Raw genomic sequence first — 20334 nt, 5'->3', positions numbered from 1 at the left:
TGTACCTCTCCCCTCCCTCCACAATGCCTGGCCATTCACTGCAGACCTGCAGCTCCTTCTTATCTTACTGAGGGATGAGTCACAGACAGCTCTGCACAGACAATGCTGCTCCATACACACCACATACACTAACTGTGCTTCTGATGCAGTAACTGCTGGTGATAGTAGATCACAGGTCAGTCATACACAAAATGGCTCTGCCCTGTGATGCTGCTCTTCATTCTGCCCCAGGGATATTAGACCACCCAAAAGGGGAGGGAAATGCTGATGTCAGCAGTTACTGCCCCAATTTTCCAGCTAACAGTAAAGCTGGTAAGTCTTACTATAGCTGCTTGAGGTCTAAAACGGAAAATGCTCCCCCTAGTGGTCAATATATATATTTGTAAGAAAATATATAATATTTTTCATATAGAAATGTTTGCAAACAGTGCAAACATTGCATTAGTACATTTTATTTACTATTTTAAGCTTAATTTCACAAAAAAACAAACTGCAAGAAAACTGGTGGCACCTTCCCTTTAACCCCTTCACCCCCGGAGCTTTTTCCGTTTTTCCATTTTCGTTTTTCGCTACCCTCCTTCCCAGAGCCATAACTTTTTTATTTTTCCGTCAATTTGGCCATGTGAGGGCTTATTTTTTGCGGGACGAGTTGTACTTTTGAACGACATCATTGGTTTTAGCATGTCGTGTACTAGAAAACGGGAAAAAAATTCCAAGTGCAGTGAAATTGCAAAAAAAGTGCAATCCCACACTTGTTTTTTGCTTGCCTATTTTGCTAGGTTCACTAAATGCTAAAACTGACCTGCCATTATGATTCTCCAGGTCAGTACGAGTTCATAGACACCTAACATGACTAGGTTATTTTTCACCTAAGTGGTGAAAAAAAATTCCAAACTTTGCAAAAAACAAAACAAAACAAAATTGCGCCATTTTCCGATACTCGTAGCGTCTCCATTTTTCGTGATCTGGGGTCAGGTGAGGGCTTATTTTTTGCGTGCCGAGCTGGCGTTTTTAATGATAGCATTTTGGTGTAGATACGTTCTTTTGATCGCCCGTTATTGCATTTTAATGCAATGTCGTGGCGACCAAAAAAACGTAAATCTGGCGTTTCGAATTTTTTTCTCATTACGCCATTTAGCGATCAGGTTAATGCTTTTTTTTTTATTGATAGATCGGGCGATTCTGAACGCGGCGATACCAAATATGTGTAGGTTGGGTTTTTTTTTTTTATTGATTTATTTTGATTGGGGCGAAAGGGGGGTGATTTAAACTTTTATATTTTTTTTATTTTTTTCACATTTTTAAAAACTTTTTTTTTTTACTTTTGCCATGCTTCTATAGCCTCCATGGGAGGCTAGAAGCAGGCACAGCCCGATCGGCTCTGCTATGCAGCAGTGATCATAAGATCGCTGCTACACAGCAGATTTGCAGGTGTGCTGTGAGCGCCGACCACAGGGTGGCGCTCACAGCCACCGGCAATCAGTAACCATAGAGGTCTCAAGGACCTCTATGGTTACCTTCCTGACTCATCGCCGACCCCCGATCATGTGACGGGGGTCGGCGATGCGCTCATATCCGGCCGCACGGCCGGATGCGGTAGTTAAATGCCGCTGTCTGCGCTTGACAGCGGCATTTAACTAGTTAATAGCGGCGGGTGATCGCGATTTCACCCGCCGCTATTGCGCGCACATGTCAGCTGTAAAAAACAGCTGACATGTCGCGACTTTGATGTGCGCTCACCGCCGGAGCGCACATCAAAGCGGGGGTCCCGACATGTGACGTACTATACCGTCACATGTCGGGAAGGGGTTAAGGATGGAGTGGTTTTGTCTGCTGTCTCCCCAGATCTGCGGCGTGCTTTGCAAGAATTTCAGGCGGATAGACCTGATCGTTGTCCGCCTGGTAGACTGTTTGTTCCTGATGATTGGACCAGTAGAGTCATCTCGGAAGTTCATTCTTCTTCGCTGGCAGGTCATCCTGGAATTTTTGGTACCAGAGATTTGGTGGCTAGATCCTTCTGGTGGCCTTCCCTGTCTCGGGATGTGCGTGTTTTTGTGCAGTCTTGTGATGTGTGTGCTCGGGCCAAGCCTTGTTGTTCTAGGGCTAGTGGGTTATTGTTGCCCTTGCCTGTTCCGAAGAGGCCTTGGACGCACATCTCTATGGACTTTATTTCTGATCTCCCTGTTTCTCAGAAGATGTCTGTCATCTGGGTGGTGTGTGACCGTTTTTCTAAAATGGTTCATTTGGTACCATTGCCTAAGTTGCCTTCCTCATCTGAGTTGGTCCCTCTATTTTTTCAAAATGTGGTTCGCTTGCATGGTATTCCGGAAAACATCGTTTCTGACAGGGGAACCCAGTTCGTGTCTAGATTTTGGCGGGCATTCTGTGCCAGGTTGGGCATTGATTTGTCTTTTTCGTCTGCATTCCATCCTCAGACTAATGGCCAGACGGAGCGAACTAATCAAACTTTGGAGACTTATTTGAGGTGTTTTGTGTCTGCGGATCAGGATGACTGGGTTGCCTTTTTGCCGTTGGCGGAATTTGCTCTTAATAATCGGGCTAGTTCTGCCACTTTGGTTTCATCCTCGTTTTTCATCTGGTCAGGTGGAATCTTCGGATTGTCCTGGAGTGGATGCGGTGGTGGATCGGTTGCATCAGATTTGGGGACAAGTGGTGGACAATTTGAAGTTGTCCCAGGAGAGGACTCAGCAGTTTGCTAACCGCCGTCGTCGTGTTGGTCCTCGCCTTCGTGTTGGGGACTTGGTGTGGTTGTCTTCCCGTTTTGTCCCTATGAGGGTTTCTTCTCCTAAGTTTAAGCCTCGGTTCATCGGTCCTTATAGGATTTTGGAGATACTTAACCCTGTGTCCTTTCGTTTGGACCTCCCGGCATCTTTCGCTATCCATAATGTATTCCATCGGTCGTTGTTGCGGAGATATGAGGTACCGGTGGTTCCTTCTACTGAACCTCCTGCTCCTGTGCTGGTGGAGGGTGAATTGGAGTACGTTGTAGAGAAGATCTTGGATTCCCGTATTTCCAGACGGAGACTTCAATATCTGGTTAAATGGAAGGGCTATGGTCAGGAAGATAATTCTTGGGTAACTGCGTCTGATGTTCATGCCTCGGATTTGGTTCGTGCCTTTCATAGGGCTCATCCAGATCGCCCTGGCGGTTCTCGTGAGGGTTCGGTGCCCCCTCCTTAAGGGGGGGGTACTGTTGTGAATCCGCTTTTTGGGCTCCCCTGGTGGTTGCTGGTGGTACTGGTGACTTGTGTGTGCTTTGCTGTCTCAGTTCACCTGCTCCCATCAGTGTTTGGGAGTTTCCTATTTAGCCTTGCTCTCCAGTCATTTCCTTGCCGGTCATCATTGTAACCAGAGCCTTCGGTTGCATGTTCCTGCTACTAGTTTGCTGATCAGCTAAGTGGACTTTGTCCTTTTGTTTTGTATCTTTTGTCCAGTTTGCAGTTTTTGTTATTCTCTGTAGCTGGAAGCTCTTGCGGGCTGAAATTGCCACTCCTGTGTCATGAGTTGACACAGGAGTCTTAAAGTAATTTCAGGATGGTTTTTTGAAAGGGTTTTCAGTTGACCGTGAAGTCCTCTTTTGTATCCTTCTGCTATCTAGTAAGTGGACCTCTCTTTGCTAAATCTACTTTCATACTGTGTATGTCTTTTCCTCTTAACTCACCGTTATTACATGTGGGGGGCTGCTATCATCTTTTGGGGTATTTCCCTAGAGGTAAGCCAGGTCTGTTCCTTCCTCTACCAGGCGTAGTTAGTCCTCCGGCTGGCGCGTGGCATCTAGGAAGTCGTAGGTATGCTCCCTGGCTACTATTAGTTGTGTGGTAGATTTAGCTCACGGTCAGCTCGAGATTCCATCACCCAGAGCTCGTCCGTTATTTTTGTGTTCTGATGTTTCCTTGCCATTGGGAATCATGACACATCATGGGCTCCTCAAAACAACTGTCAAATGATCTGAAAACAAAGATTATTCAACATAGTTGTTCAGGGGAAGGAAACAAAAAGCTGTCTCAGAGGTTTAACCTGTCAATTTCCACTGTGAGGAACATAGTAAGGAAATGGAAGAACACAGGTACAGTTCTTGTTAAGGCCAGAAGTGGCAGGCCAGGAAAAACATCAGAAAGGCATTGAAGAAGAATGGTGAGATCAGTCAAGGACAATCCTCAGGCCACCTCCAGAGATCTGCAGCATCAACTTGCTGCAGATGGTGTCACTGTGCATCGGTCAACTATACAACGCACTTTGCACAAGGAGAAGCTGTATGGGAGAGTGATGCGAAAGAACCCGTTTCTGCAAGCACGCCACAAACAGAGTCGGCTGAGGTATGCAAAAGCACATTTGGAGAAGCCAATTTCTTTTTGGAAGAAGGTCCTGTGGACTGATGAAACCAAGATTGAGTTGTTTGGTAATACAAAAAGGCGTTATGCATGGCGGCAAAAAAACACAGTGCGTTGTATAGTTGACCGATGCACAGTGACACCATCTGCAGCAAGTTGATGCTGCAGCTCTCTGGAGGTGGTCTGAGGATTGTCCTTGACTGATCTCACCATTCTTCTCTGCCTTTCTGATGTTTTTCTTGGCCTGCCACTTCTGGCCTTAACAAGAACTGTACCTGTGTTCTTCCATTTCCTTACTATGTTCCTCACAGTGGAAATTGACAGGTTAAATCTCTGAGACAGCTTTTTGTATCCTTCCCCTGAACAACTCTGTTGAATAATCTTTGTTTTCAGATCATTTGACAGTTGTTTTGAGGAGCCCATGATGCCACTCTTCAGAGGAGATTCAAACAGGAGAACAACTTGCAAGTGGCCACTTTAAGTAGCTTTTCTCATGATTGCATACACCTAGCTATGAAGTTCAAAGCTCAATGAGGTTACAAAACCAAAAAAAGTGCTTTAGTAAGTCAGTAAAAAGTAGGTAGGAGTATTTAAAACAAGAAAATGATAAGGGTGCCCATACTTATGCACCTGTCAAATTTTGTTTGAATGCAGATTGCACATTTTCTGTTAGTACAATAAACCTCATTTCAAGGCAGAAACATTACTGTGTCCAACAGTTATTAGATATATGAAACTGAAATAGCTGTTTCAAAAAAACTATTTTTATAAAACATTAAGCTTAAGATTAATAGGGGTGCCCAAACTTTTTCATATGACTGTATCTGCCACAAAGTGCATTCAGGTTTGAACCAGAGAGGAGTGGTCTCTGTTCATCTTGGTCAGAGAATTAAGAGTGGACCAGATGCATATAATCAAGCCAAAGTAAACAAGGTCATAAATAGCACGGGTCGAGTGGGGGTTTGGGTGAAGCTGGGGTTGGTTGAGAGACATACCAAGTGGAAGATAGGAGTAGAGGCAAGTCTGTGTGGAAAGATGGATGACACTACATGCACTTCATAGATAGACAGAGCAGGAGAGCTGGGTGGATCAACATACCATGTGAATGCTAGGTGCAGGGGCGAGTCTGTGTGCAAAGCTGGGTGATGTAGTATATGCACTTCATAGACAGACAGAGCAGGAGAGCTGGGTGGATCAACATACCTGTAGGAAGAATATACATGCTTGTTATCTATGTATAGATCTATCTATCCATCTCATTCCTTCTATCTATTATTTATCTATCTATATTTATGTCTATTATCTATCATCTATCTATTTACCTATCTATCTGTGTGTATAATGGAGTGTGGGTTGGACAAATGTAAAAGAGGAGGTTGGACAAGAAATGACATAACAAATTTTTTTTTTTGTTCAATAATACATCTTTATTTAGCTTTTAAAAACGCTTAAACGCATCAAAAACGCACCTGCGTTTTCTGCCAAGAGATGCAGATTCAGTGCAGAAAAATACATCGTGCACTGGATGCGTCGGTATTTGGCGGACCGTCGTTGCGAAATAACGTTCAAGGGAATGTTTTTTCGCACGTCGGGTCCTGCATTTCCGACTGCGCATGTGCGGTCGGAACTCCGCCCCCTCCTCCCCGGGACTTTACAGTGGGCAGCGGACACGTTGAAACACTGTGTCCGCTGCCCTCGTTGTGGCGAATTTGCACGTCGTCGGTACATCGGGCCGACGCTTAGCGACGGCCCTGTACCGACGGAAGTGTGAAAGAGGCCTAACTTTAGCCCCAACACTAACCCTAACTATAGCCCTAACCCTAACCTGCCTTATCTGTTTTTTTTACTTTTTAACAAGATGGCTGACTGGCACAGCTGTTGCCAGCAGCACTTGTAACACTATTTCTCCTCTAATGTCTCACTGACATCTGAGGAGAAACAGCGTTTTTATGAGGCAGATCGCCCGGGAAAGTTCATTGTACAACACACTTTCATAGTGATTTGTCTCATTGGCTGGTGTGATGCTGATGTTATCAGGACCTGAACCAATCGGGTCTCGATAAGGTCGGGGGTCACAGTAAGGGTTGTGCTCCGGAATCCCATCATTATAGCTAGCGCCGATGTTTATCTACCGTTGGCGGTCACAAAGCGGTTAAGTTAAGGGTACCATCATTTCTGTCCAGGCCTATTTCATGAGTTGTTTTTTTTTTTTAATTCTGTGGAAGCATGGTTAAAAAGCAATGTCTGACTTTCATTTGTTCATTCTCATAGATTTTTGATTTATTATTATTTTTGTCAGATTCAAGTTATTTCTGTGACCATTGTGGGTTTTTCTGTCATTAAACAAGGGATACCAACAATTTTGACCACGTGTGTAGGAGGAATGAATATTTTGACTCCACAGCCACTTTCCGGAAATCAGCACGAAGTGGATGTTGGAGAGTGAAAATTACAATTTGCCATTTTATTAACCAGCACATAGTGCCCAGATTGTGCTCCAGGAGACACACTGCAAATTAAGTTGATTCATCTCACTATATAATATTACTAAATACAGAGATCCTAAATGTTGTTTGAGCACACTGCAAAACTCAGAAGTGAGAGCGGATTTTGCTGGATTGGTTTATAGAAACTCTGTTACTTTTCAACAGCCTTTGAGCCACTAGTAGTGTGGGAACCTCTGTTTCTACATTGACAGATGATGGACCTGAGTGGGGACTTGGCTTTTTGGGAGATGAGAATAGGTATTATTTTCGCCTACATAACATTGATTGGTTTCTTTTTATTTGATAGTTGGGAGGAAGAATGAACAAACAGTTGAACACCACGCACTACTGGCTCATCCAACAAGGTTTTCTATTAGACTGTGAACTGTCATTGTCTTGATGAATAATTAAAGGGAACCTGTCACCCCCAAAATGGAAGGTGAGCTAAGCCCACTGTCATCAGGAGCTTTTCTACAGAATTCTGTAATGCTGTAGATAAGCCCCCGATGTTACCTGAAAGATAATAAAAAGAGGTTAGATTATACTCACCCAGTGGCGGTCCCGCTGCGGTGGGCTTCACTTTTCCGGTCCGGCGCCTCCTATCTTCATTCCATGACATCCTCTTCTGGTCTTCACACCGCGGCTCTGGCGCAGGCATACTTTGTCTGCCCTGTTAAGGGCAGAGCAAAGTACTGCAGTGTGCAGGCGCCGGGAAAGGTCAGAGAGGCCCAGCGCCTGCGCACTGCAGTACTTTGCTCTGCCCTAAACAGGGCAGACAAAGTACACCTGCGCCGGAGCCACACCATGAAGACCAGAAGAGGACATCATGGAATGAAGATAGGAGGCACCGGACCAGACCAGCGACGCCCTTCGGACCGGACCGCAGCGGGACCGCCCCTGGGTGAGTATAATCTAACCTCTTTTTATCATCTTTCAGGTAAAGGCCCGTCACACATAGCGAGATTGCTAGCGAGATCGCTGCTGAGTCACAAGTTTTGTGACGCAACAGCGACCTCAGTAGCGATCTCGCTATGTGTGACACATACCAGCGACCCGGCCCCTGCTGCGAGATCGCTGGTCGTGTCGGAATGGCCTGGACCTTTTTTTGGTCGTTGAGGTCCCGCTGACATCGCTGAATCGGTGTGTGTGACACCGATCCAGCGATGTCTTCACTGGTAACCAGGGTAAACATCGGGTTACTAAGCGCAGGGCCGCGCTTAGTAACCCGATGTTTACCCTGGTTACCAGCGTAAATGTAAAAAAAACAAACAGTACATACTCCCCATCTGATGTCCGTCAGGTCCCTTGCCGACCCGTCTGCTTCCTGCTCTGACTGAGTGCCGCCGTACAGTGAGAGCACAGCACAGCAGTGACGTCACCGCTGCACTCTGCTCTCACTGTACGGCGGCACTCAGTCAGAGCAGGAAGCAGACGGCAAGGGACCTGACGGACATCAGATGGTGAGTATGTACTGTTTGTTTTTTTTGGTAACCAGGGTAAACATCGGGTTACTAAGCGCGGCCCTGCGCTTAGTAACCCGATGTTTACCCTGGTTACCCGGGTGCTGCAGGGGGACTTTGGCATCGTTGAAGACAGTTTCAACTATGCCGAAGTCGTTCCCCTGATCGTTGGTCGCTGGAGAGAGCTGTCTGTGTGACAGCTCCCCAGCAACCACACAGCGACTTACCAACAATCACGGCCAGGTCGTATCGCTGGTCGTGATCGTTGGTAAATCGCTATGTGTGACGGGGCCTTTACATCGGGAGCTTATCTACAGCATTAAAGAATGCTGTTGATAAGCCCCTGATGACTGGGCTTGGCTCACCTTCCATTTTGGGGGTGACAGGTTCCCTTTAAAGTTTTTTACATAGCTTGCCATTTTTATGGACAGTTTAAGTAGAAATGTTCAAAAATATAAAACTCAAGGATATTTTATTAAAAAAAATGTTTTTTGTCTTGGCAGATGACTGTACCAGGAGATCAGAGGGACAGCTGACATCTTCAATTTTTAAATCTGATAATCTTGAGATCCTACAAGATACAACTAAAGTGATTGCTGTTACTCCAGATATATCGACATCCATTCACAGCAAAGATCTGTCATCCGATCCTATGAAGCAGGTCACATCTTCTGATTCATTACTGACTACTAAGGAAAATCAAAGTCAGGAAAGAGTCATTAAAAAACAAACTGCTCCTAAAGCAAAGAAGTCATTTTCATGTTCAGAATGCGGGAAATGTTTTAACAAGAAATCAGATTTGGTTAATCACCATAGAACTCACACAGGGGAGAAGCCCTTTTCATGTTCAGAATGTGGGAAATGTTTTAACCAGAAAGGGTATCTTGTTAGTCACCAGAGAACTCATACAGGGGAGAAGCCCTTTTCCTGTTCAGAATGTGGGAAATGTTTTAACAAGAAATCGGATTTGGTTAATCACCGTAGAATTCACACAGGGGAGAAGCCCTTTTCATGTTCAGAATGTGGGAAATGTTTTAACCAGAAAGGGTATCTTGTTAGTCACCAGAGAACTCACACAGGGGAGAAGCCCTTTTCCTGTTCAGAATGTGGGAAATGTTTTAACCAGAAAGGGAGTCTAGTTAGTCACCAGAGAACTCATACAGGGGAGATGCCTTTTTCCTGTTCAGATTGTGGGAAATGTTTTAACCAGAAAGGGAGTCTAGTTAGTCACCAGAGAACTCACACAGGGGAGATGCCTTTTTCCTGTTCAGAATGTGGGAAATGTTTTATCCAGAAAGGGAATCTAGTTAACCACCAGAGAACTCACACAGGACAGAAGCCTTTTTCCTGTTCAGAATGTGGGAAATGTTTTAACCTGAAAGGGAATCTAGTTAGCCACCAGAGAACTCACACAGGACAGAAGTCTTTTTCCTGTTCAGAATGTGGGAAATGTTTTAACCTGAAAGGGAATCTAGTTAGTCACCAGAGAAATCATACAGGGGAGAAGCCTTTTTCCTGTTCAGAATGTGGGAAATGTTTTAAATGGAAACCGCTTCTTGTTAGACATCAGTGCAGTCACACAGAGGAGAAGCCTTTTTCGTTTTCTTAATGTGGGAAATATTTTACTTGGAAATCAACTGTTAATAAACATCAGAGACGTCACATAGGGGAGAAGCCTTTTTTATATTCATAATATTGGAATAGTTGTAACCAAAACTTAATCTTCTTAAAGGGGTTGTCTCTTGTCATTCCTCATGTTTGCTGACAAAAGGATAAAATTAAACTTTATTAATTCCAAATGTAAAACTATACCCATAATTCACCCCTTGAAGGTTAGTCAGTAGGTGACTAATAGAAAAAACATGTACCCCACAGTTCAGTATATAGGGTGAGGTGACGTATACACACTCACTCTCCAAGCCTCTCATTTCTACGGGTTTCATTGTCCTCACCAAAGGCGACTCATGAGAAGACTATTTAATATTGACCTATATTGAAGAGAGACTAGACAAAAAAAAACTAAATCAGGTATCATGTTATCCGAAACAGTCAGAAAACCAGCCACATATTGGCAGATCCCAGACCTCAAACTATATACTTTGTAAGTTTATAAGCCACTCCGGTGTCAGGAATAGATAGTATGTGACAATACAGTATAGTTCTTGTGTTTTCCTCCTATAGGGACTGCCCTAGTTTGGTATTGTAACAGCTGTTAATTAGTAGTGCAGACAAATTGTCCTAGACTAAACTCCGTTTTCAGATGGCCCAATATGTACCACTCGGGGAAAACTTACCTGCTCCAAAGATCAATAGCAGCTTCTAACTAATGGCCATGCTGCGGTCTGTCAAGGAATGCAATATCGTTATAAAGACTAGGGATGTGTGCAATCATAATGTCTGGAAGATCTGTGCCATTATTTAATATGAATATGGAGATTATCTCTGAAAGTTCAGTGTTCCCTGAGCGGTATATACTGTATTGTCACATGCTACCGCCTCAACAACACTGGAGCTCCTGCAACCCCCGACCTACTGTCTCCTTCCCCATAATCCTGTAGCATGTAAGCCCGCAAGGGCAGGGTCCTGGCCCCTCTGTATCAGTCTGTCATTGTTAGTTTGTTTACTGTAAGTGATATCTGTAACTTGTATGTAACCCCTTCTCATGTACAGCACCATGGAACCAATGGTGCTATATAAATAAATAATAATAATAATAATAATAATAATAATACTATCTATTCCTGACACTGGAGTGGCTTATAAACTTACGAAGTATATACGGTAGTTTGAGATCTGGGGTCTGCCAATATGTGGCTGTTTTCTCACTGTTTCCGATAACATGATTTTAGTTTTTTTTTGTCTAGTCTCGCTTGAATATAGGTCAATATTTAATAGTCTCCTGATGAGTCGTCTTTTGGTGAGGACGATGAAACCCGTAGAAATGAGAGGCTTGGAGAGTGAGTGTGTATACGTCACCTCACCCTATATACTGAACTGTGGGGTACATGTTTTTTCTATTAGTCACCTACTGACTAACCTTCAGGGGGTGAATTATGGGTATTTGTACATTTGGAATTAATAAAGTTTAGTTTTATCCTTTTGTCAGTGAATCTTCTAATCAATGGATCATTTTATATATAATTATATCTTAGAATTTTTTTTCTCAGTGAACTCATTCCTCATGTTTGGCCTCATTAAAATAAAACCACTCATAGTCCGCTGGCGGCCGGCTCCACTTCAGCGGTGTTGAGACTCACTGTCCCGGGGCTTATGTGAGGTTGTTACATCACACGAGCCCTGCACCCGATCAGCGGCAGCTTCACTGCTCCTTCCTTCGGACATATTGAACATGAACAGGAAGCCAGGGCCGCGGCTGCTCTCTGCCTCATGATGATTGATTTGTCAGAAGGTGGGGACAGTGACGTCAGCGCTGATTGGGCACAGGCCTCACATGACGTAAAAACCTCAAAAGAGCCCCAAGAACACAAGCGCCGACACCAGTGAAACGGCGCCACCATGGGAGGTTTGTATAAGTGTTTTTATTTTAACAGGACCAAACATGAGGAATGAGAAGGGCTTGTCCAACTAGTTGTCAACCTTTATAAACAGCAAAAATCCCACACAGGGAAAAGCCATTATTATACCTAGAGGATGAGAAATGAATTACAGGAAAATCGTATTTTCCTCAGACTGCGAGAAACAATATATGTTATTGACAAACTGTACAAACACATGATGCGTGCATTCAAGAATCGAATATTACCGTATATGGGAGTTTTATAGAATAAACAAAATACCAACAGAAAATAAATGACCCAAAACAAACATTTATCAGTAACAATAACTCATCTTTATTAAGTATAAAAGAATTGCGCCATTTTCTGATACCCGTCGCGTCTCCACTTTTCATGATCTCGGGTTGGGTGAAGGCTCATTTTTTGCGTGCCGAGCTGATTTTTTTAATGATACCATTCTCGGGGTAATTTTTTTTGTATTGATAGATCAGGCAATTCTGAACGCGGCGATACCAATTATGTATATGTTTGATTTTTTTTTTTATTGTTTTATTTTGAATGGGGCGAAAGGGGGTGATGTGCACTTTTATATATTTTTTATTTTTTTATATTTTTAAAAACTTTTTTTTTTACTTTTGGCATTGTGAAGACATACAGCATTGTATCTTAATTAACCAGATGACTATTTTTAGCAAGCGAAGAATACTAGAATGTTATCTGTATGTTGGCTTTCAAATGTAAGGGTACCGTCTCACAGTGGCACTTTTGTCGCTACGACGGCACGATCCGTGACGTACCGCTGTGATCTGCTTTCACTTTACGGCCGGGAGTCAGTCAGTGCGGGAAGCAGACGGCAAGGGACCTGACGGACACCGGAATGTGAGTATGTACTGTTTGTTTTTTTTTACATTTACGACGGTAACCAGGGTAAACATCGGGTTACTAAGCGCGGCCCTGCACTTAGTAACTCGATGTTTACCCTGGTTACCCGGGGACCTCGGCATCGTTGGTCGCTGGAGAGCCTTCTGTGTGACAGCTCTCCAGCGACCACACAACGACTTACCAACGATCACAGCCAGGTCGTATCGCTGGTCGTGATCGTTGGTAAATCGTTTTGTGAGACGGTACCCTAAGTGTTGATTTCTGGTTGGTCAAGAAAACAGACTTTTGATTGTGTAGGCCGGTAATATTGACTTTTATTGTGCGCTTATCCTTAATCACTACTGATGTTTGCTGATATGCTAATTATGCATTGTATTATGGATCCAGTTTGTTGACTTGTAAGCAGAGAGGATAAAACTATGCAAATAGTTTAAATAATCAAGTATCTCATCTTCATTCTTACCTTTTATGTAAATAATGAATGAGGGACACTTGTTAAGTCTAAAAATAAGTTACATGCCTCTGTATAAAGAGACTGAGAGAGAAACAGCCAGAAAGATTCTGCCAAGACATCCATACATCTCAAATGGACCAGAGACAGGACCAGCAGCCATTTTACACCATGGCTCCATTACGAGGGACACGGATCTAGCATTCTATAGGGAACAACCAAGGGGTATTCCTCGGTTGGAAGAATACAGATCTGCTCCATTGACCATCTCTGAACCATGGATACGTTTGGAGAAGCCAGTTTGTGATCCTCAGATCAACTGGCCTTGTACCTTGTATGGACTCAATAGACTGTCATCTTCCTACACTCGTTAGCTTCTCTCTGTGCGCGTGCCACTGGTAGAGTAACCGACCCTGGAAGATGAAGCCAGTTTGTGAACTGGCCTTGTATGGACTGAATGGATTGTCATCTTCCTATGCTAGCCGTTGCCTCCTCTCTGTGTGTGTGCCACAGGTGGGTTAGCGACCGTGGAAGATCTGAAGTCATGGCTACTATTATCCCGGAAGAGCGAGACTCTGTAATGTGCCCCATATTGGGTACTGTGCTTGGACTGTTCTATGTGTTACCTGCCTGTTTTGCGGTTCAATAAAGCTTTGCCACACTGCTTTACCCTCATCCTTTGTTGTCTGAGTAGCGTTTTGCCCATGTTAAAAGGAGAGCGGGAGTGCGGCGGGACAATCCCTTGTCCATGCTGTTTCGGCTACCAGGCAGTGCTCCTAGCAATCTGGCAGTGACCACCATAGAGGTCTGCTGGAAGTATAGTTAAGACAAGAAAATATAATTTGTATAAACCATGTGTAGCTATAAAAATTCAGGCAAAGAAAAGGGAACAGCACAATTTCTACTTATCTTCGGGTGCAAGGCCCCCAGGACCCAGGATAACAGTCCATATATCCAGGCTAGTCAATATTAAGAAAAAACGAGGCAGCACTCCATCATTTGCAGTGTTAAACGTGCAGGATTTTAATCAACCCACTTCCTTGGGCGACGTTTCGGCTCTGAATGAGCCTTTCTCAAGCAATGGGTGTTACAATAGGGTGATAATTTATAGTAATCCCAACAATAATTTCAGCCAATAAGGATATACATATCATACAGTGCATACTTAATATGCTGTGTTCATAATCACAGACCAAAAAATATAAGGTGCATCAGTGTAAAGTGCTCCGTGCTCCTATAAAGTTTTTCATAAAATAATCCCTATATTTAGATCACTTTTTAGATATCATAATACTTCATTCGTCATATTATTTCACTTACATATACTTTAGCCGTGGAGAACTCGTGAACCGCATCTTGGACGCCATTCAATATACTCAGCGTCTATTGATAGTTACTGCGCATGTCTAAGCGCGTCATACGTGTAAATGGATTGCTGACCAACCCAGAACCGTGGAGTATGTAACGCAATGCGCTTGCGCATAAGCGCCGCCATATTAGTGCAATGCGCCTGCGCACAGGCGCCTAGGGACGCCATATTAGATGTGGCACAATTATTCTAACTACTTATCCTGTTTCGGAACTTATACATGGCCACACTGATCCCAGAGCAGATCGAACCTACTCCGCAATCTACTGGGTCGCCTGCACTACATTGCGTACAAAAATGTATGTGCAACTCTGAAATAGCATTATATTAATAATATTATACCAAGGCCATCTTTAGAGATATCAGATTTTAATTATTATCTGGGTGTTTTAAACCTACCCTGACAACCCGGACGGCACCTTATTCAGGCTGTCTCCGGGCGCCACTTAGCGTCCAGATGCCCCAGTTAACCCCTCCCAGTCAGCTGTTACAGACAGGACAGCTACAAGGTAGTATCACCCTTGAGATATATTTAATCCCTATACTAGGCCTATATAGAACAGAAGATTTAGATATTGTGAAAATAATCTTTTTATTTCAAAATAATGGCCACAGTAGTTGTATCAGCAATCCAATACATTAATTTATTATTTAGAAAATATATCAATTGTGAAAAAGTCTATATCAGAATATTTCCTTCCTCATGCGATCATGTTCCACCACGGATGATGTGTAGATCTAAAAAATAGGGAAACAATAAAAAATATATTAAAATTAAGGAAGTAAATTCCTCAATAAACAGCGTCCCCTCAAGAATACTTAAAGGACAAAAGAATAGTATACTTTTCTTTACATAACTGTATGAATTTTAAAGTCCACATTTAGGCCTTTGGGTTTGAGGGTATCGAGTTCATAGATCCATTTTAATTCCTTCTTCTTAAGGATCCTTTCCCTATCCCCCCCTCTCCTTTGTACTGGGACAACATCAATTATTTTACACTTTAAATCTTTCTCAGAATGATTTTGTTCCACAAAATGCTTAGGGACCGGAAGATCCATTCTCCTCTTTCTTATTGTATACCGGTGCTGGTTCATTCTAACCTTAAACTCACAGGTAGTTTCACCAATGTACCAAAGATTACATGGGCATATCAAGAGATATATGACAAATTCTGAACTGCACGTCAGATACTCATTAATCCTATATGTTTTCCCTGTCTGGGGATGTTGAAATGTACAGCCCTTCACCATGTGCGTGCAATTCACACAGTTCAGACATGGAAAGCATCCTTTTTTACTTACACCCGTTAATGTTGACTGAAAACTTTTTTCATTGTTCCTATATCCGATTTTACCAAATAATTACCAATATTTTTACTTTTCTTATAGGAGCAAATAGGTGGCATTTTGAACTCTTTAATACCAGGGAGACACCTCCCCAGCATACCCCAATGTTTTTTTACTATTTTAGCCACTTCTTTACTTTCCTCAACATAAGCCGTTACCAATGGAATCCGATCTAATTTTCTTCTTTTCCCTCCACCTAGTGGTTTATTAAACAATTTATTAAACAAGGTCTCCTGACCAGGTGCACCCTCTAGACTCTTCCTTCCGGAAACCCTCCCTCTCCCCATTGGTGTCACATGGTCCCGTCTGGACGGCAGATAGCAGTCTGTACAAATGCAGCACAGCCCTGAGGAGGCTTTTTTATGACTCTCCTTTTTACTCCCCTTATGTAATATATATGATGGCGCTCACACAGTATAATGTTTCCACAGTACTGGCATCTCTCGTAAAAAAGGTATTTTCACACTACTGCCATACCCCCACACAGTATAATGTTCTCATAGTACCGCCATACCCCCCCACACAGTATAATGTTCTCATAGTACCGCCATACCCCCACACAGTATAATGTTCTCATAGTACCACCATACCCCCACACACAGTATAATGTTCTCATAGTACCGCCATACCCCCACACACAGGATAATGTCCCCACAGGACTGGCATCCCCCTCACACACAGTATAATGTCCCCACAGTACTGCCATCCACCCACTTTCTAATATCCCCACAGTACTGCCCCCTACATGCACAATATGGTACCATCCACCTCACTGACTACCTCCGACCACCGACAATTAATAAATGCTCACTTAGCCTAATTTTTGGTGCAAATACTAATGATCCCAGGATCTATGAGATATTTACCATACGATAGTTGGATAGGCAGGAGTGTATCATCCATAAAGGTAGCCCACTCGGTTGCTATGATGCCTATGAAGTGACAGGGCTCGGTGGGGTGTGGTATTGGTCACCCTCTCCTTCCCATCATCACAATTTCAGCGATATCCACATTCCCATGACGGTGATACCACTGAATAGATTCGTGAATCAGGGAGTGGAAAGCTCCTGATCCACGTTTCAGCCTTCACTTCTGAGTCTGAGACTCCGTGCACTGCAGGCACAATGATGTCACTACATCACACCTGTAGTACGGAGCCTCAGTACTCACACCGCACAGACCAGAGCAACACATCTCAGGAACCGGGTTGGCTGAGTAGTGTGTGTTTTTTTTTCCAAATATTAGGAATTATGGGGGCATCATATTCAGAGAAGAGCTGTTGGGACTCTCATACTGACATGTGTGGCTGGTAGGGGCCATTATACTGGGGTTGTGGTGGACTGTAAATGCTTCCATACTGAGTGGGGGGTTTTATTTTGTGTAGCACGTTGTGGGTGGCCATAATTAGAGATGAGCGAATATGTTCGGAAAACGATCGCCAAACATAAATTCGTCACGAATATGGTACATTCGGATTCATGATCGGTAACACGAGCATTTTTATTAACATTGGAAAAAGTCAGTAACATTCGGTAAAAGATATAATAGAAGCCGGCAATACATGTGCCGCGTTTAGTAAAATCACAGCCACCAATGTGGGAGACTGGGGTTCAAATCCTGGCTCTGCCCTGTTGGACATAATATACCAGTAGTGGTCCATAACAGTATGGTGCCTACCTCAATAAACATGAGAGTGTCACTAGCAAAGACATGACTCATGCCAGCTCAGACGGACAAGGTCCGCGTCAGATGTCAAGGAACCAGGACAATCTGATGATAAATGGGCTACTGGACCAAACCATACATGGACAAGGCAAGAGAACCTGGATTTGCTGAAATGCTACTATAACAGCAGACCAAATGGGAGAGGATATATGAAGCGTATGAGGAAACTCTGGATGGATACAAGACCTGCATGTCCACTAACTGAGAAATAACTATTCTCCCAATGTTTCAATATCATAAAGAGAAAGCTATTACTACAACTTGAGATGGATCAACTGCACTGCAGATCCACCCCACATGAAAACCTGGAAGAATAACATGTGCAACCCCCTGAAGATCCTGATCCAACCCTGCAACTAGAGAGCACTGCAGCTTTTCTGAAACAGACGATCTTAGATAAACTAAATACCATCAATACCAGAGATCGACTGCCAAGGCTCAGCAAGGAAACATCACCAGACAGTATGCTAGAGGATACCAATAGAGCAGCACTTGCATCTCAATATCTACCACCACCATAACTCAAACTAATAATCTGATCTATGCTACTGCCTCAGCAGTCATGGAAATGCTTGGCTATACAACCAGCAAGAACAACAAAAGTACGGAAAAGAAGATTGTAGACAAAGATCAAGGTGCCACGGAGGGAAGTCAGCCAACTATCAGAAATACAGAAGTGTGTAAAGATCAAGAATAAAACCAAACTGGACAAGTACAAATGCCTGACCCCAAGTGAAGAGACTGCTAAATAAATGCTGATGGCACTTGCTGCAAAACTAGGGAGATACACTAGAGAAGCTGAGGCCAAGCAGATAAATGCCCTGTTTTCCAAAGAACCATCCAAAGTGTACTCCCAACTACAGCAGAACAGCACAAAGGCAGCAACTCCACCAATAGCAGAGACTGAACAATACTGGAGGAACATATGGGAGAGGGAAAAAGCACAACACCAGTGCAATATGGCTGCAATATCTGAGAATGAAGCACAGCAACCACCTAGAGCAAGAACCAGTCACCATTGCAGAAGCAGACATCCAACAACGGGTCAAGGACATGAAGAGCTGTACAGCACCTGGCCCAGACATGATCCTCACCTACTAGCTAAACAAATGAACTAGTACATGAATCCAGCTCAGAAAGGCATTGGGACTGACACCAGAGGCTCTAAGCACCAGCTCCTAGTAGATAGAGCAGTCGCTCAAGACTCAAGATCCAGACAGACCAATCTCAGCACAGCCTGAATTGACTACAGGAAAGACTATGACTCAATGCCACACACATGGATCTGTGAATGCTTGGCTAAGTACAATGTCAACAGGAAATTAATAACCTTTCTCAGAAAATCACTGGGGCTATGGAGAACAACATTTAAAGTCAACTCAAGACAACTAGCACAAGTGACCATCAAATGCGGCATATAACAAGGTGGTGCACTGTCCCCATTGCTGTTCTGCATAAGCTTGAACCCCCTCAGTCAGATAATTACAGCGTTTGGCTTTGGATAGAAGTTCCAGAGTGGAAGCACCATCAGCCACCTCCTCTACATGGATGCCATCAAGCTGTACTGAAAAACAAACGAGATATCAATTACTGATCCGCCTGACAAGTATCTACAGTGAAGACATCGGGCTGTCCTTCGGACTTGAAAAGTGTGGCCGGTTGCTAATAAAGAGAGGCAAGGTAGTCAAGACTGATGGAGTGGAATTAACAGCAGGGCCCATAGCAGATGTACAGACATGCTACAAGTACCACGGCATCCCACAGGAATACGGTAACCATGATGAGGAGGCAAGGAAAGCAGCAACATCCAAATACCATCAAAAGGTAAGACAGGTCCTGAAGAACCAGCTCAATGGGAAGAATAAAATCCGTGCCATCAATACATATGCCCTGCCAGTTATCAGATACCCTGCTGGCATAGTGTGCTGGCCAAAAGAAGAGATGGAAGCTGCAGATGTGAAAACATGAAAGCTCCTCACAATGCATGGAGGTCTCCACCCTAAGTCTAACACCCAAAGACTGTATACCAACAGAAAGGAGGGTGGTCGAGGCTTGATAAGCATCCAAGCCACCATCACGGATGAAACAAGGAGTATCCAGGAATACATCAGAAAAATGGCACCAAAAGATGAGATGCTGATAGAAAGCCTAAGGCAGCAACAACAACAGATCTGGAAAGAAGAACAGGAACATGAACCGCCATGGCAAGACAAGCAGCTGCATGGGATGTACCATCAACATATATTGGAGGTGGCTGACATGGAGAAATCCTACCAAAGGCTGGACTCCGAGACAGAACAGAGGCACTAATCATAGCGGCACAAGAGCAAGTACTAAGTACCACATCCATAGAAACAGGAATCTACCATGCAAGACAAGACCCAAGGTGCAAAGAAAATTCAGAAACCGTCCAACACATAGTGGCAGGATGCAAAATGTAAGCAGGAACAGTGTACACTGAACACCACAACCAAGTAGCGGGAATTGTATACAGGAGCATGTGCACAGAATATGCGCTAATTCCCCCTAAGTCCAGGTGGGAGACCCCAGAAAAAGTGTTGGAGAATGTAAGGGCTAAAATCCTGTGGGAGTTCAAGATCTAGACAGATAAGCAGGTGTTCGCTAACCAACCAGGCATTGTGATAGTAGACAAGGATCAGAAGACAGCAATGGTAATAGATGTGGCAGTGCCAAGTGACAGCAACATCAGAAAGAAGGAATATGAGAAGCTGGAGAAATACCAGGGC

General features: G+C 43.7%; 1 protein-coding gene across 1 annotated transcript in view; it reads left to right on the top strand.

Moving 5' to 3' along the window:
* The window catches only part of LOC143766820 (uncharacterized), an 86332-nt gene that overhangs the window by 41000 nt on the left and 24998 nt on the right, over window positions 1-20334 (top strand). The window contains exon 7 of the mRNA XM_077254792.1: window positions 8802-8959. Coding sequence (XP_077110907.1) covers window positions 8802-8959 — 158 coding nt within the window. The remainder of the gene's footprint in view (window positions 1-8801; window positions 8960-20334) is intronic.

Source organism: Ranitomeya variabilis, chromosome 4 (genome assembly GCF_051348905.1).
Source record: "Ranitomeya variabilis isolate aRanVar5 chromosome 4, aRanVar5.hap1, whole genome shotgun sequence".
NCBI classification, from domain to species: Eukaryota; Metazoa; Chordata; class Amphibia; order Anura; family Dendrobatidae; genus Ranitomeya; species Ranitomeya variabilis.
This window is presented reverse-complemented; position numbering and strand designations above follow the sequence as displayed.